The sequence below is a fragment of the Fundulus heteroclitus genome, chromosome 10, assembly GCF_011125445.2.
Source record: "Fundulus heteroclitus isolate FHET01 chromosome 10, MU-UCD_Fhet_4.1, whole genome shotgun sequence".
Lineage (NCBI taxonomy): Eukaryota > Metazoa > Chordata > Actinopteri > Cyprinodontiformes > Fundulidae > Fundulus > Fundulus heteroclitus.
Genome location: NC_046370.1, coordinates 4228234 through 4247544, shown reverse-complemented (window position 1 = coordinate 4247544; position 19311 = coordinate 4228234). Strand labels below are relative to the sequence as shown.

The following is a 19311-nucleotide window of genomic DNA, read 5'->3' as shown; positions in this document are numbered from 1 at the left end:
AAAAGGAACATGTGCAGTCTAAAAACGACTGAACCTTTTAAATGCATAGTAGTAACAAAGGTGATAAAAGTTATGGCTATGAAAGGGGCCTTTTTATTTCTCCTGAATACCTAAGTTTAAAGGCATTTAAAGGAAACCTAAATACTGCATTGCTTTTGATCAACAAAATAAATGTTTATCTTGGTTTACAGTATAGCCCATAATGTACCTGTGATCATTTATTTTTTATTAGCCCAAAACAAATTTCTGTTCCACCAAGCGAATTAATTTCATGTAACTGAAGCATGAAGAATATAAAAAAAATATTAAAAAAAAAAATGCTTAGGAATAATTTAGTTGTTGCCACTAACAGCGTCTCCAGGTAGCTCTGCCTTCTGATTCCAGGCATTTGGTTGACAGTTACGGCAGCATTGTGTTGAAAAAGTTAACGTCAGACATAAAAGAAAATAAGAAAAGCCCTACAAGAAAATCAAAGTCAGTTTTGGTAATATAAAAGGTTCAATAAAGTAAACAAATGCAGCTCGATAGCATATAAGCAGAAAGTTATTCTTATTATTATTTTGCGCTAGTGGCCATTACTTATTGGTATCTTGACAGGAAGAAGGGCTGAGAAAGATGATACACCTGCTCTACCACCGAGCTAAGCGGTGCTCCACGAGAAAGGTTATTTATTTTGGTAATTCAGTTCCAAATGTAAAACTCATTAAATAAATTGATTACAAGTAGAGTGATAAACTTCAGGTGGTTATTTATCTTCTTTTCGATGATACCGACATACTGCTAATGAAGGAAACCGTCAAGCAGCTGGGATTCTGTGCCGCTCCATGCTTTCCTTAGACTCTGCGATCTTGATTTGTAAATTAAATGCAAAATTTGCTTTCATGGCAAAAAAGCCTTTGTAGCACTGGACTAGTCCGTTTTCTCCTCAGACCAGGTAAGGTACTTTTGATGTTGTCCTTGGCTCAAGATTAGCTTAACGCAAGGCAGCTGTAACCCCTGTGCTGGGTGGACTTTCTTGCTGATCACACCTTGTGAATCTCACCCAAATTCTGGCCTTTACTTCACAATCCTGTCCAGGCTGCAAATATCTCTGTTGCTTGCGCAACTTTTTCTGACACACTTTTTTCTTCCACTCAACTTTTCATTGATGTGCTTGGATATAGTAGTCTGTGAAGAGCCAGCATCTTTTAGCAATAACCTTTTGTGGTTTGCCATCCTTGTGGAGTGTTTCAGAGACTGTCTGCTGGACAACTTTAATTGATATGAGAGAGGATGAACAAAAAGAGAGGGGTCAGATGTGAGAAAGTTTAATATAATGGAGTAGGTAAAAGAGACACAGTGCAGTAAAAAAAAAAACATTTACCTCCATACGTATATTTTTCTGATTTGCTTTTTTGTTTGTTTCAGATTCAGCTATTTTTTTAAAGATTGCCCAATAAATTTTAACATCAGACCAAGATAACCAGAGGGAAATCAAAATTCTAAAAAGGAAAGAGATATCCAAACCATCTCGGTGCTATGTTAAAAAAAAGTAATTGCCCCATAACCTTAAAACTCCTTGTGACAACTGTCAGTGAGTCTTTTACGTTGGTGTGGAGGAATTGGATCTCAACTGGACTTAAAATCCAGACTATGACTATATCGCTTCAAACCTTTAATTGTGTTATTTTTTGTTGGTTGTTTTTGTTGTTTTTTTACCATTGGGAGGAAGAGTAGCAGGTGAGCTTTGTGTAAATGCCCTGCTGAACATCCCTGGGTGCACTTCAGTTTAAGGTCACAAGCTGGAGAAATTCCCTTTAAGAATTTGTGGTTTCATCCATACGGCAGGTTTTCCAGGTTTTGAAACATCAAACCCAGTCCGTCACACTACGAACGCCATGTTGGATGTAGTCTGGTTGAAATGTTAGTTTTACACCAGATATGCAGTAACTGGACATATACCTGCCAAAAAGGTTGCACATTTGTTTCCTCAATCCTTAGGATATGTTTCCAATTGTCATCAAGATGTTTTTTGGATCCTTCTTCTTTTCCCATGGGTGCCACTTTTAGGCTACGCTCACACTGCAGGTCTTAATGCTCAATTCAGATTTTTTTGTGAAATCAGATTTTTTTGTGTGGTCGTTCACATTTCCAAATATATGGGACTTGTATGTGATCTCCTGTGTGAACTGAATACGTTCAACCTAAGTGTCCCGCATGCTCACTCGAGGACGCGATGACGTCACACATAGCAAGCGTCCCCAGTGTTTGCGGAAGAAAACATGGATTATAATGCTGGCTTGCATTTTGCGGTCATTAATTTATTTTCTAACCGGAGCTTTTTGTCCATTGACTGCTCTTCTCATTGTAGTCCGCTATGGGTGTCGTCTTTCTTCCCACTTCTGCATAGCAGGATGCAGAATAGTGACGTTTGTCGAGTATCGGTGACGTACAGGTCAGATAAATGCGACCCGGCCGTACAGACACAGGTCGCATTTGAAAAGATCAGATACGTATCGGATTCAGGACCACATATCCAAGTGGCCTGGGTCGCATTTGAAAAAATCAGATCTGTGTTGTTCAGACTGTCATAAAAAGATCAGATACAGGTCGCATATGGGCAAAAAAAATGGAATTGGGTCTCTTTAGGCTGCAGTGTGAACGTAGCCTTAGAGTCTCCTTTATTATTTCTGAATCATGAATGCTGACCTAAGCTGGGGAAACTGAGCCCTGTAGCCCTTCAGATGATGTTCTTGTATTTTTTTTTGTGTTCCTGTTGCGCTCTTGGAGGAATTTCCGTTGACCAAGAACTTTTGGGATGGTTCATTACTATTCAATGTTTTGTCTATCAGTGGATAATGAATAATATAGTTCACTTGAAGCCCAAACTTTTATAAAACCATTTCTAACATTCACATGCTTCTCATCTGTTGCTGAATTTCTTCAGAGCGAGGCGTGATGTATCATTTTTTTGGGAGCTTTTGATCTGCTTCATGTTGTCAGACTGATTCTGTTTAAGTTATTACTGGATTGAACAGTTCTGCCAGTAGCCAAACACATTAATAAATTAAATATTAAGACTTTTTCAGTCATGAAAATCAGTTTGATCATACAAAGCATTTATGGTTGACAAGAAAGCAGCCATGTACATGCTTTTCAGGGTTTGCGAGTACAAGTGGTTCAGAACTTGTCGTATTCACACCGTCATTTTCAAAAGTGAGCGTGAGCCTAGTAGGTACAGTGCAGGGCCCTTGTTTTGTGAAAAGGCTGCAAGGTTCCAGGTTTGAATCCCACAGACTGCCAGTCTGGGTCCCTGAGCAAGATCTTTAGCCTCAGTACGCTCCCTGGACACCACACAGTGGCAGCCCACTGCTCCCTAAGGGATGTGTTAAATGCAGAATAAACAGAATAAACATGATTTATATCATAAAAAAATGCTCTTGTTCCTTTACACCGCAGCACTGAGTTTGTTTGTTTTTTCATCCGTTTTTTTTTTTTTTTTCCCCAGTATGGATCCTGGTATGAATTTGTGGCTAGCCGACAATTGAATGATCGAGGAATTATGGATTGAACCCTGGAGAGAAAAAGGCGGTAGGACTTAAAGAAGTATTCCCGTGATTGTTCAGGGAATTATACGGAGAAGAAAAATAAGAAAATCCGTCTGTAGTGACAACGATTCTTCAGCCACATCTTGTACTGTACCCTGGACCACTTTTAACTAAAAAAACCCATTATGTCTGTCTAACCTCTTAAATCTGTTGCCGTGTATGTAGTGAACCATGAAGCTTTAAATTACAGACGGAGAAGAATCAACTTAAACAGGCAGAGACAGTCTGTAAAGGTTGTTTTTGCAGAGAGCTGAGACCACTGGCTCCGCAGACTCCTAATGGAAATCCTGCGGTCAATTAGCAACCTTCTGGAAAAGAGAAGAGGCCACAGAGAGATAAAGTGACAGATGAGGTAGCAGTGAGAGAGAACACCAAATTATTTCTCAAAGCTGGAGTGCATGTAACGGTTAAATCTGTGACTTCTGACTGCTCCTCGCTTCTCCTCTGGGCAACGGATGGTTGTGTGTCAGTTAGAATGTCTTACAATTTGGACAGTTTAACCTTCTAGGCTTGTTTCCTCTGCTCACAGAACACATAGAATAAAACTTACAGAGGTCTGATCAATACATTACTCTATGTATCCATCCATTGTCTTCTGCTTATCCGAGATCGGGGGAGTTTCCAAAACTATGGATATGTAGTCTTCCCTGGGGTCTGCTCCCAGTGTGACGTGCCCAGAAAACATTCAAAGGGAGGCAACCAGGGGGCATACCGATCAGATGTCCACACCACCTCAACAGACTTCTTTCAGTGCACAGAAGCAGCGTCTCTATTTTGAATTCCCCCTAGTTTACAGACCTCCTCACTCTATGTCTACGGTTGTGTCCAGCCACCCACTGGAGGAAGCTCATTTTGTCCGTGTGTTTCTGGGATCTCATCCTCTGCTCTTCCCTGGGATGGGGGAGTCAGCTTTCCCTGTGTTGGTCCTTCTTGGGCTCCTTGGCTCTGAGGATTCTTTCGGGCATCTGGGGTTCTGGTTTCCCCAGTGTCTGCCTTGGAGCTCTGAGGGGTCGGGAGCATTTTTCTTATTGATAAACCTCACATATACAAGCACACTCTCACAAACACCTACAGGCGCTTGGATTCAGATTCGGATTAACATCTATACAGAAAAACCCTATCATTAGCTTTGGCTGTCACTTCATACATCTCGTATTAAATAATACTACGTACTTTTCAGTGATAATATAAAAGCGTTGGTTCATGGCACCTGTTATACTTTATTGGTTGGTTTTGCTGTTATTTTTATATCTCTCTGCGGGTGTAGAAGCAGACTCCGAGGATGTTATCTTGTACTCTCTTTTTCCTCTATTCTATTTTTGTCACCTTTTCTCCCTTTTAGCATCTCGTCTCATCTTTTTCTCTTCATTTCTTTCTCTTTTACCTTTCCGTTGTTGTGTCCATTTAACGTGAAATAATCTCAAAATAACATTTAGGAAAGTTTTTTGACAGCAATTCTTAATTCTTAATTTTCCTGCCATACAGGGAAAATAAAACTCCTTTATCTAATGCAGAGTTTGCCCCCAAACCAGAGTGGTGGTATATATATATTTTTCATATCTAAAATATGGTATTGTAGACTTTGTGCTGTGACAAAAATACAAAAATCGTTGCAGTAAATGTGTTTATGAGCAGTTACTTAGACAGTTTCTCATCGGTACACACTGTGTGATTTTGAGCCGTTGCAGATGAACGATGAGGACTGAAGGAAATCTGGGAAAAATCTTTGGTTGGAGCTCGAAATCTGTGGTCTTACGTCGCACAGTGAGACGGGTTCAAAGACGACCGTTGTTAGCGTCTTGGAACCCCAGATAACCTGTGGCTAATATCTGACCGTTTTAGATATTTAGACTGGCTATCTCACAGCATAACGGCTCCTACGACCTACATTTACTAATCAGAACTGTGATGATATGAGACGTATCCACAGGTTTAGAACGGTGCTGCCCCACAAATTAACAAAAGGAATACGTTCTGGATTTCTGATTAAACTCCTGTCAGGGTTAGCCTGTCCTGTTTTCTGTGATCAGAGCAAACACACCGCCACATGGAGCGTCGACCGAGGCTGTGAACAGGTGCATGTTCATCAGCTTTGTGCATTTCAGAATGCCCGCCAGGCACAAACCAGTGAGAGCTATCATTATGGTACTCTTATTGTGGTAGCCTGCATAGAGACTAATAAATAATTTGGGCCTCAACACATTTTTTCTTACTGTTGGATTCTTTTTTTAAATTTATTTTTTGCTCCTGCAGCTGACTTTGATGTGCTGAACTGGGACACTTTGCCAAATATCTTTTTTTATTATTATATAAAAAGGACATTGATGTTTCATTAAATATATTCCTCCTAAGAGAACTCTTTAATTTAATACTGGACTATTTTTATATGAAACTTGTATGACTGTGGTTTTGTTTTGGATGGATTTGGAATTGAAGAGTAGAGCATGTGGCTGAACAGCTGATTTAATTTTGTTTATGTTTAACACAGCCACTGCTGTAGATGGATGGCAGATGCTTATGTGGCGCACGCTGATGAAGTTGCTTATTGTCATAATGTTGTTAGTGATTTAGTAGTAAACCGTGATTGTATAATGTGCACACATCAGACTTGACGTCGTACCAAAGATGATTAAATCCATGTCGTGTCGCAGTGTGTCATGGAACAGTCTTATAAGATTGCTGAAATCGCAGTGTAAGCAGTCTATTACACAGATTGTAATCTGTAAATTTACACATGCCTTTTTTAATTCTGTCATATTCCAACCACAATCTTTTATATATTTTATAGGCATTTTTGCAGAAGACCAACAAAATAGTGCATACTTGGATAGTTGAAGATGAAGGACACATGGCTTTATTTTTTCCAGAGAAGTAATTTTCTGAAAAGTGTGGAGTAAATTTTTATTTTGCCCCTTAGAATCAACACTTTCCAGAATAACTTTTGCGAAATCATTTTGGGTTATGTCTCATATCATCCTTATAAACATATATACAGAAGTTTGTTGCTCGTCTATTAGCGTGCCAATAAACAGGAATTTTTGATGTTCTGCCAAAGATTATCCAAAACATTTAGGTCTGGACATTGACTGGGTGTTTCTATCATGAAAATGCATTGACTGCAACCATTCCATTTATGTATAATGAGTGTCCTCCAACCCGTTATTGAACGTTTTTCAGTCTTTAAACGGTTTCTTCCATTTATGTCCCCTAAAACTCTGACTAGCTTCCCTGTCTCTGGTAAAGAAAGTTGTCTCACAGCACGGTTCTGCCACCAAAATATTTTGTCTTACCAGAGCGTGTTAATTTAATGTTTGCTTTGTCACCCTACTCGACTTGAGGAAATCGTAGAAAGTGACTGCAGTTGAATCCTACTCTTTTCTCTTTCAGATGTTAGATGGATCAGTGCTCAGGGAAATGTTCAAAGCTTCTGATATTGTTTTGTAATCCAACCCTACTTTAAACTTCTCCATGACCTTATTCGGGACCTGTGCATTCTGTTCTTTGATCATCATGAAGCTTTTTGCTTACTAATGTTCTCTGACAAACCTCTGAGGCCTTCACAATACCGATGTATTAATACTCCATTTAAATTACACAGAGTTGCACTTCACTCCCTAATTATATGGCATCACTGTTCCCTCAAAGCTGTGCACATGCACAATCGCACACTGCATCTGGATTCAGCGCACACAGCAAATCTTTGTAGCACTGAAAATAAAATCTAAGCTGAGCCGTAAACAAGATAATAATAAACCAAGTTATTTTGTACCACTTTGCAATTCTGGTGAGAAGGTGTTCCACGGTCCCACTGTGTGTGTGTCAGGTGCTGATCGGAGCGCACCACTGATTGATGGGTGGGGAAGACGCCTTCATAGCAGGGCAGGTTGCGGTGTGCGTTTTTGTCACTCCTGCTGCATGTCAGCTGTTTGTGTGGCTGGGTTTTTGGGATCTGCTTATCTGAGATCGTAAGTTTTTCAAACAATTTGGTTGGTTTTTGAGCGCTACACCTGCTGCTTGTTTCTGGAGCTTTGTTGCTCCGCTGGAGTTATCAGCTGCAGATGGAGTCCTTTGCAGGGCACGGCTTCTGCTGGTTTCTGTCCAGCCTTCTAGTTCTACCTCCGTTTTTGAAATCCAGCTAATGTTTATACATTTCTTATTTTATGAGCGCATGCCTAAGGACCATAGCAATATATATAAATGGCTCGTACTTATATAGCGCTTTACACTACAGTCAGCCATTCATGCACACATTCACACCCTGACGGTGGTGAGCTGCATTGTAGCCACAGCTGCCCTGGAGCAGACAGAAGTGAGGCTGCACAGCACCACATGCTTGTGCTAAATGTCATTGCACAAAATGTAAATAATTTAATTGCAATAAACTTTGAACTCTAAAAGATGTAAATGTCTCTCAATCCTTCCTTAGCAGGACCCCCTACTCTGACATGAAACATACTATACAGCTCTTTTAAATAATCCTAGATTTTTGTATTTTTCGTGTAATTGAGTTATATCAGTTGTATCTTCATTTGTTATGATCTCAGGTGTTGGACAGGTGTAATACAGGTGTATTTTCAGTGTGCACGTGTGATGTTGTTCACAGTGAGTTCTCTGAGACGTGGAAAATTAGGTTGAACATTACATGGCATCTGAACTCAATTTGGTTGAACGTTATTTCATTTAGGGGCAGAATAAAAGGGAGCTGAGTACAAAGACGCCCAACGCTTTTCACTATTCTTTGCAAACATTTCCAGTATTATTTTCCTTTCACTTAACGGTTTTCTTTTATTTTATTCTTCCATTTCACATACAATTGCAATAGAATACAAGTCTGTGGTTGTAATGTGGCAACAATGTGAAAATATCCAATGGTGTCAAGGGTTTTAGAAGGCATTGTATTCCATTTCTTCATAAGAAAAATGAGTATCTCACCAGAAAATGTTTTATACCTTGTCCTTTTTATAGGGCAACATTAGCAGGTTTATCCTGTATGTTATATTCAAATGTTATATAACCTACCTGCTATTACCTGCTAAGGGGGGAAAAACACAATAAAATGGTGAAGTTGCTTGAACCCACCATGGCTGTAATAATGCTTCTTTAATGACCAAAGCAACTCCAAAACAGACAGTTTGTTGCTGTATTCTTTTCCTCTCACACACCTCCGTTTCTGAGGGGATTTTGCAGGAGAATACATCTACTTCAAAATGTCTTTAGTCTGAAGTCATTTTTTTGATTGTGAACTTTTATGCAATGTGGCACGATCGATTCAATCTCTCAGAACAGCCGAGAAGAAGCCACTCTGGGCCTTCGACAGAGGGACCATCATTATTGCTCTCTTCCTCAGGACCGAAGCTGCTTCTAAGCTGAAAGGGAGAAATGCAGCTCTTTCTCTCCAGCCTGTCTAACCAAAGGTAAAAGGCTGCCGAGAATCACCCATGCTTGGCAGTGATCCGTCTGTGGCAGCAACAGGGCCTGCAAACTGGACAGATCAACAATTTAAGTTTAAAATAAAACAAATGTGGATGGAAATTTGAATGATTTTGGAATTCCAAAAATATTTAGTCTTTAAACAAATTTATTATATTATCTATTAATAAAAACTAAAAGAAATCGTATTGCTATTAAACTAATAAAAGAAGACATTTGATCATTTTCTAATGTTCAGTGATATAAAAAAAAACTTGTCTGCCTGAGCTCTGAGCCTGAGCTCTCCATATGATCCTATACCATTCATCCCTTATTCAGTTTCCTCTCAACTCTTCAGACCCTGTCCATTAAAAGGTCGAGTTGGCAATGTTTCCGGTTGTTTGCCCAAGTCCCTTTTTGAATAATTGTGCATGCACAAGCCCGTCTTACCTGCTCTTCCATTCTTCAGGGGGATTGCGTGAAAAGATCTCCCAAATCCACTCTGGTCTTATTTCTTTCTATTGAGGCTTTCCAGTTCTTCTCATAAACTTGTACATGCTTTGCTTCTTGCGACTCTCAGACATTGTTCAAAGTATACGGAGAGAGCAAGTGATTGGTCTGAGTTTTTACAGTCATGCAGCTCCAACAGAGATCGATGTTTTTTAACTTCCTTTTTCTGAATACATAATGCATTGACTACTTTCAGGATGGAAGGACCATTTTACCCTGTATAACAAAAAGTGTTTCTGAACGAGATTACCAATTATAGCTTTAACTGTAGTTTAAACAGCATTCAATCTAAAAATAGGAAAGGTTACTGTGAATAAAACAGGTTATAGATAGAAAGGGGTAGCCAGATATTTCCAAGTTTACCCACTTCTGGCTGACTGTTAGCAATGCTGTTTAAAAAGAAAAATCACCTGCATTAGCTGACAGCGTATGGCGTGACTCCAATAGACTTCAATAGAAGAAAACAACTTTTGAATAGATGTTCACTATTGTGACCACTATGCATGACGGACTAACTTTCCATTTTACTTTAAAATTACTTGTAATGACATCTAATTTTCTGCAACTACCTATTGCCATCTCTCCGTTGTACTGCCTAACTACAGACCAGACTGCTGGTCTTCGTCACATTAACACAACGACAAATAGAGGATGTGTTTGGAATGATGGATACCGATTTCTAAGCAGAGAAAAGAAAGGAGGGATGCAACCAAATAGGAGTGGCAATGAGAGGAAGAACCTCAAACGGAGCTTTAACTCTGCCAGAATTGATCACTGTTCTCATTATTGTGTCCTCCTCGTCACTGCAGAAACTGTGTGAGCGTGGTTCTGTTAGGCTATCCATGACCTATATTTAGAAGGAATGTGCTCTTCAGGTAGGTGAGTGCATTTATTTGACTGCTAGATGCCATGAATGAATAAAATTCAGTGCTATGCCTTTTGTTTTACTAAGGGTTTACTGGGTGTAGGCTACGTTTAACTTTAAGGTTATAGCAATCAGGCTCGCAATCTGTTTGACACAATTTCATCTCATTGTCTCAAACTCTGTCTGAAACAAAAGTTCTCTAGCATTTGTTTAGTGATATCCATCACAAATTTAAAAATAGGATCAGCACATCTGTTTGTTTCTCAGGATAATGATGTATGATCAACACTAAAGCGGTTACACTTCAATTAAAATGGAAATAATACTTTTTTTTAAAATAGGAAGTGGTAATTAGCTAAATCAAACAGTAAATGATATATTAATAGTCCTATATTATATGTATTTACTTGTGATTTAATTTAACTGAAGAAAAGAACAACAAATGTCAGATAATCAAATGTCACAATAACTCTAATTCTCCTCTACAACTACAGGCTTCAATGGAAAGTTTTACAACTCTCGAACAGACTTTTTAAAATAATAGTTAGCCTGCTTAAAGTGTAAAAAGTTTTCCAGTTTTTCAGGAGCCTAAGGAAAGAGGCTTGGAAGCTAATGTTGATCAAAATGGAGGGCGAATTCAAAGTCTCAGACAAATCCTTTTGTCTGTCTTTCAAGACCAGAACCAACCAAGAAGAGCGTTGGATAAAAAGTTTTACTGGGTTAGAAGCGTCAGTTCACTTTGACTGTGTCTGTTGGAGTTTCTCATCTGGTAGTGTTGTGCATCTTTGATACAATGTGTATCTCAATACACTGCTAACGAATCTATTCATTTTACATGTAAAAAGAACACACGATTCTTACCTCCATCATGATGCAGTGCAAGTCATTGATTTTAGGGTAGACACAGCATGAATCAATCCCTTGCAACAAGAAAGTAAAAAAAAAACATAAGATAGATATATTTATGAATAAAGGCTATGTCATTTTTAATTATGTTTGAATGAGCCGCCCTGTTAGATCTCAACCAGGAAAAGCAGGACTATAGATGGACATCCCAATTCACAGCATGTCACGTTTTCTTTTTTTAAGTGTGTAATTCCCAGACTGGGATCTTTCTGCTTGGCTTGTCTGTTCTCCCATTGCATCATAGGCTTCTCTCCAACTATTCCTGCTTTCTCCTGCGGCTCATATTTGAGACCCAGTGAGAAAAGTCTAATGGAGATGTTCTCTGGTTTGTTCTCTGAGCCTGCATCAGACCCCCAGAGCAACAGCATTACACTTCCCGGAAACGAGACATCAGAGGAGGCTGATCAGCCAATCATAGTTGGATTTTTGGTAACACAGTTTTTACATTAAACGACCAATGAAAGAGGAGACCACAAAACGGCGTACTATTTTGGCAAAATCTAATGAATGGAGCAGTATTTTCACATTCAAGCATTTCAAATATCTCTTTACTGAAAAATTGCAGCTTTACATTCAAGGTTTAAGGCATCATATTATGGATTAGTGAATTTCTTAATCAGCAAAGTAAAATAATGTAGGCAAGAGAAACCTCTACACATATTAACATTCAGCAAAAACCCTTTTTTTTAGTGCAAGAATTGTCGAGAGCAGAAACATCTTCATATCTTGGAGGTTCTAGGATGCCACCTGCAAGGAATAAGAGATTTATTTGGCTAGATTTAAACCGTCTATAAAGAACATTTCTTAGAGTTTGTCGGGTCAAATGTACCTGTGTGCACAAGATGAGCATTACCCCAACTCAGGACATAGATAACGGTGGGGAAAGTGACTTAATAATCAGTGGTGTTAGACTTTCAACGCACACTATATTGTGTAGTTTTGTTGCATGATTGGGTATTCCGTCAGTTTGTGTGTGTGTACAGGTATCCTCTCCAGTTGCTCTTTCAGCCCTATCCAGTCGCCACTATGGAGTGGAAAAACTGGAGGAAAGATATTAAAGGCAGCTGAGGTCTGCTGAGATGTCAATTGAAATGTGAAGCTGAGGGAAATAGAATCAGGAAGGTGCAGCGCAAGAAATGCAGAAGGTGATATGTATGAACAGGGTAAGCAGAGGTGGAAAATTGAGGTTTTGACGGGGACGACGTGAAGAAAGACAAGATGATATATACTGCAAAACATGAAGCTGAACAGAGGATTATACCAGCAGAGGGAGAGTTTATAACACCACAAAACAAGCCTATATTCCTTGATGGGTTTTTATTTGTGCAGCTGCTGCACCGACTAAATTGAATAAACTGAGTTTCAAACTTGTTCCTAACTTTTTGGTTATGAGTGAATTATGCAAATGTCCGAAGGAACGCAGCCATTTACATGTGGAATGAGTTTAGGCAGCTTTGCATCCATCTGTACCTTCATAAGCATGTGACTGCAAATGAGAACAATAGATATGATGTTCTTTCCTGAATAATATCTTCTGCTTTACTTTTTAATATGGCATGAGGACTTTTAATTGCATGTGGGATAAGCTCAGTTCTTGCGTACTAGGGTAGCGTGCGCTTGTGCATTAGATCTGTCATTATCAGATTAGTTTTTTTGGATGAAGTGCAAATGCATTACTTTGAATTGGTGAAACCTGATCTGATTCAGAGGAATGTTAAAAATACGTTTTACAAATGAAATCCCACATTGCTTCTCTTCTAATGCCAATCCTCCTATGGTGCATTATTATTATACTCAGGAAGAACTCCTACTGTTTGAGAAGAAAAATGCAGCACTTATGTGAAATAAATATCAAGACAATTTTCATCGGTTTACTTCACCCTGCTCTCGTGTTTTCACCTAATATTCTTTTAGAAACACCTTAATATATGACATTTGGGTTAAATTCAGTGCTTACCAGTCTGCAATTTAACCAGCACTACTCTGATTAGCCACTGCGTGTTATACCATTTTGGATTATTGTACGCTCTAATTTTCAAATTCTTACCAGAGCTAAACAATATCTTGGCATGATTGATTTTTTTTTTTTAATGGCAAATCTTACCTGTGTAATGTAAACCTCAGTAAATGTACATATTCCTGTTTATCCGTTTTAATAAAGGTCTCTCTTTTTGAATGGTTTTCCATATTTTGTTTTCCATAATTTGTAAATCAGTACTTAGTTATCCAAAGGCTTAGAAGCTAGCTTTGCTTCCTAGCCATACTTTTTATGTTGCATTAAGGGTCATAATGCCATTACTTGAGAGAGAGGTGTTTTGCAAGTTTACAAGGTTGTGATGCAAGGTCTTATAGTGAGAGAAAGCTTTCTTTTGACTATATTAATAAATATTGCCAATCGATTGCAAATCACCTTTCCCCTGCTTCATCCTAGTTAATGTTATCACATTTTTGTCATATTGCATCATACGATCTTATGTCACGTGGTATCATATCTTCTTTTATTCAATCAAAACATTCAAAAACATATTTCAATAGCATCTCTGAACTTCCAGTATGGTAAGGGAATTATCACTAAAAATAGCTTCATATAACATCGCTTCAAGAATATGCACTGTGCCTTTAAAGTAAAAAAAAAAATTCTGTATTGTGACATAATAAACTTTTTTCACAGAAGACATTTTGACCTGGTACATTAGACCTATAACTCCAAACGTATCATTTTTGATACAGATATTTCTGAGACCTCTTCAACATAGTCATTATTTTTCTGAACATACAATTTACAACACGAAAATAAGTTATTACATTTTACAGACCCTATATAAAAATGCAGAAAACATGAGGAAAATATATTATTTGTTCTCAGTTATCAATTCCGATAGAAAAAAAAATTTTGAAAGCCTGACGTTGAATTTTTTTATTGTTTTAAAGTCATGAAAATGTGAATGATATTATAATCAACATGTGGTGTTATGCCTCTTTAAAAAAAAAAAAAGACATCTACATATATTGTTGTAAATTAAACCATGCAGCCATCTATGGCTGTGTCATGTGTAAGGCCTGTGCATGATGTGCTTCAGTTCCAGGTCTTGCTTGAAGTTTACACACACACAAACATACATGCACATTGCATTTACCTCTACAACGTATTTCTTCAATAAGCTTCAGGTTTACATTTACTCAAGTAGAGCAGGTGGTTCACTGAGCAATTGACTGGGCTGGGAGTGAACAAACACACTCAACACACACTCCCCCCAACTCTCCAACAACATAATTTATCACGTAGTGATGACTTGATGGCCCGGCCAGTTGGTTGCCCCCGCTCTAATGTTTAGCCAGCTGTGACGCTTGGCCTAATGACTGGAGTGGGTTTTCTTAATGGAGCAAAAACCTGCTGGAAATTTCAGGTTTGGCAGGTTCAGAAAGAAAATCAGTCAAAGATGTTAGCACAGAAAACTGCCCTCCACCTGGAAGAGGGAGGCAGACTGACACACTATTGCAAATGTTATTTTTTATTTTTTATTTTCCTGCTGATTAGACAACTAGTTCCATAAAAAGTGTACACCATCAACATGAAGCATGTGCTTAAAACAATTCTTCAGGGCGTTTTGTCTCTCTGGAAAGTCATAGAATAGTACCTATTGTTAGTGTTCTTCCTGTGCCAGCATGATTTTTATTTTTATTTTTTTGTCATACACATTCTGCCAAAAATGATTTGACAACGGGCTTTCTGATTCTTTTATATAAATGCAAGATTTGTGGAGTCAACGACAATTAGTTGTTCCATTAACAGATACTCCCTCCTGAGCTTCGGATCTCTGCAGCTCCTCCAGATTTACGATTTGCCTCTTGGCTGCTCTTCAGATGGTGTGATCTCCTTGGTCAGTCAGTTTAGGCGGATAGTTATGTCTTATGGTAGGTTTAACGTCGTGCCGAATTCTTCCCATTTACAGATCGTTGATTGAACATTGCTCCATGAGTCTTTTAAGTTACTCTTAGGCATTAGCGTATGCATGCAGGGTTGTTTGTTCTCTGTGACTCCGTGTTGCCCTCTGATGTACTGGAACCGGTATTCCGTTTGCACCCTGCCTCTCATCCAATCACTGCTCCACCCACCCAGCCTCAACCCTGCGCGCAGCAGTGGGCACACACAATGGGTGGAAAGATGTTTTGAAATACTGCATATTGAATATATCATCAGCTGTCATTGACCCACTGTACTCTTTCCCTTCCATCACTGCAGTCTTCTAATTACCCTCCATGAACCTCAGCATGTTTGGGCCAATGTCTTCTAAAACGCGTGTGAGCACAGCGAACAACGAGACAACAACCAACTGACCAGACATATTAATGTTGTGCTGAGTCTGAATGCACTAGATTAAAAATGTTCAGTTCAATTCAAGGAGTTCTTTGATATGAGGATACTGAGCACACTAATATTGCAATGTTGATTGACATACAGTATATTGTACAACTCTGGCTTGGAGGACAGGCGGAAAATTCCCACTTCCACACCAGTCCTTCAAACCAAAACGTTACTTCGGGCGTGTGGAGCTTTAAATGGTAAATTTCTTCAAAGATTGTTTAAAAACTGATTTGTGGACCTTTTCATTTCACTCCTTTTTATTTGAACGGCATCACAGATAAGTAGGTCTGTGTAATAGGTGTTTCCAAAGGGTAATTGCTCAGCACCAGGCTTTCGGTTTATCTCAGTACTTTTTTTTTTAAGATTGACTTCCTGCCCTATTGCCATCCAATTCTTTAATATGTGCACGCAGCGTTTGTGTTTCGTGTTTTGTGATGAACTCACTGCCAGCTTTGCCAAAAGAAAAAAAAAAAAAAAACATATTAGATGTTTCACACATTTTAATTCACAGCCTCTTCTACCTTGCCAGAACTCAGCCGCTCTTCCACAAGAAGTAGGCCAACAGTCGACCCCCGAATATTTATTCCTCCAATCTATTAATATTTATTGACTGATCTTTTCCCAGATTTTCACCAGTGAGTGAGGCGGCTGCGGTTGGAACCCCAGTGGGAGTCATCATGGCAGCGGCTGTCAATCAAACCATCGTGTATTCCATCATTGAAGGCAATGAAGGAGGTGAGTGTGCTCGGGGTTTTCCTGCCGTGGTCTCACAGGTGATCTGGCCACTAAAGCGTCTTTGTGGTCAAACATCTCTGACAACAGCTGATACACAGCTTCATTTTCACTCTATGCTACCAGACTGCTCACTCACAAGCTGCATTTTTGATTCATTTCTTTGTTGCTCTTCTCTTTACAGGTGTGTTTTCTTTAAATGAAACGACTGGTGAGATTTACACAGCCAAGTCCCTGGACTATGAAACCAATTCCAGCTATGTTCTGAAGGTTGAAGCAGACTCCATGCGAGTGGTCTCATCCAATCTTCGAGCTCCCTCAAAATGTAAGTGGAACCGCTGCCTGAAGTACGGCACCTCTCTGACAGTAAATGAACTGCAAATAGTTTTTGTCAAGATTTCTGCTGTTGGTCCTTTCCTCGTAATTATTAGTGCACTCAGGGAAACACTATGTCTGTATCATTTATGTCAACATGCTACAGTTTTTTTTTTTTTTTGTTACACACCTACTATACAATATGCTACCTGATTATGACCAGTTTTAAAGTTTGTGAATCCCAAAATTACAATGAAAATACATTTTCTTATGGATGTGGACAGTGACATCTCTAAGTGGGGCACAAAAACTCAACACCTATTAGCAGTAACTAATTTTTTTATGACGCATACAACCTCACTTTGATCAATTTTGAATTAAACAGATAAATTAGCATAAATCAACACACTAGAAATGTCATTTTATATAAGCTAAATGTAATTTAATTGTTATACATACAATTATAAATAAAGGCTCACTCATAATGTTCATTTATTGAACAGAAAAGATTCACATTAATCCTTCAATGTGCCAGCAAGGACAACCAAGACTAGAATAATATTTGCTTTCAGTTTACATTTTCCTGTTTTATTTTGTTTGAATGGTCCTACATTTTATTCCAACAGTTTTTGTGTTTGTTTTTTTACTTTTATTCTGTTTTTATTTTCTAATTTAATTGTGTAAAGCACTTTGCATTGTCCTCATACTGGAATGTGCTATGTAAATAAATTTGGCTTGCCTAGATGATTACACACTATCCGGCAGAACATAAATGTAACGTGTGCAATTCCAGGATTTTGATTGGACGATCCAATCACTGATTACTGTAGACATAGAGCTCCGCAGTGACATCTGGTGGGGCCAGGCCACACTGGCCCCAAATGCAGAGACGCCACAGGTTGTGGATATGGTGGTTACCATTGACATCTGTATGCAGCAGCCGGTCTTACTTTTGTTAATGTTTGCAGTCAGACACACATGCTCGTTTTTGCACTGAAATGTATATTAGGACAACTTCCCCCTTACCTGACTTCTTTTATGAAGTGCTCCCAGTCTTGTACCTAGAGTTAGAACAAAACTGGGCCAGAGAGCATTTAAAGACGCTGCCCACTTGGCCTGGAATGATTTTCCTCATGAGTCCAAACTGACAGAGCTAATGACGCTTGGTGAACTAGAAGCACTGCTTAACGAACATGAAGGGAATAGCTATTATTGTAACTGTAATTGCTTTCCAGTAATGTTCTTACTGGTTGATTTTATTAGTGTTCGGTTTTAAAATGACATGACCGTACGCCACTGGATAAATCTAAGTGTTGATACTTGTGAACGGTGCTGCTGTCTCACCAGTACCCTGTTGGAAAATAGATTTTATATCCAAATGAAGTTTTATCTGGACAAATAAAGATTTTCATGCATCTTTTAACATTTCCCCTTCTTGGTTTTGGCTTGACACGACTTTGCTGTGCTTTGATGTGTAAAAGTACAGAGGCAGACCGGGGGACTGAAGATGTTCTCCAGTTTTATGTATCGCCAAGTTTGCAGTCTGCAAAACAAAAGCAGATACAGCAGCTGTCAGGAGGAACAGACCAACATGTCAGCAAAGCTGAGAAGCTTGTAGAAGGATACCCAAAAGGTTTGACCAAAGTCAGACTGTTTGAAAGGGAATACCACCAGGAAATACATTTAACTTGCATTTAACTTAAGAACTTGAAGAAAGTAATAACAAATCTAAAACATAACAGTATTAATAATAATACTTCGTCTCTCTGAAGAATTTCGTTTTGGCGATCATAATAGACCTGAAACAGAAAAAGATAGCCTGGTTTAATATCAGTCATAAAAACAGGTTATCTGTGTTTCTTTAAAGCATGTGTAAACATCTGGTTTCAAGTTTACGTATATGATATTGAGATTACTGAATAGCCGGCCATTTTTTGATTGGTTCACTCGATAAGGGTAACACAGCACAGGAGTGTTATGCCACAGTAAACAATGACCCTTATGAAGACCAGACCTATTCATAACACATTGGTCAGTATCAATTTTATTCTAATGGTTCTGTACAGTAAAGTTATATTAAATATGCTTCACATAATCAACAGTGGGCATTTCAGATGGACAGTGCATATAGTCCAATTCAGTCCGAATGGTAAAGTTGTGGATCATTTAATATCAGCTGGCCTGTTTTCTATCTAAGAAAGATAGAAATCAGTGACTTTGTCTGCAATCCCACCTCAGCAAGCAATTTGTGACATTAGAGCTTCTCGTCTTTTATAGATGAGACACTTGATGCTTTTACTGTTGCTTTGTTCCCGCTGCGAGCTGCGTGGTCGTGGCGTTTGGACACCTATGTAACGTTTTATTTTTAACTTTCAAACAACTTTTAAGCAAACCCCAGTGTTCAAATGAGCTGTTGGTTTGTTTGGACACGGAGGGGCGTATCTGTTAAGGCTTTACTTTTTTCCCGCTGTTCAGCTCAAGATGAAACTTGTTGTGGTCACACACGCTTCTTCATTTGCATTTATAAGGAAAGGAAACCAACTTGTGGTTTCATTTATAATTAGGGCTGAAGAGAAAATGGATCTAATTAGTCTCAAATTCTTCCTCCACTTTCTTTTTCG

The 19311-nt window shown here is 38.7% G+C and overlaps 1 protein-coding gene across 3 annotated transcripts in view; it reads left to right on the top strand.

The window, feature by feature from the left end:
- Window positions 1-19311, top strand: part of LOC105939409 (protocadherin-15) — a gene marked incomplete at its 5' end in the record, with an annotated part of 197740 nt that overhangs the window by 99611 nt on the left and 78818 nt on the right. For all 3 annotated transcript variants that reach the window (XM_036141816.1, XM_036141815.1, XM_036141814.1), the window contains 2 exon segments: window positions 16269-16378; window positions 16560-16700. In XM_036141816.1, the coding sequence (XP_035997709.1) occupies window positions 16269-16378; window positions 16560-16700 (251 nt within the window).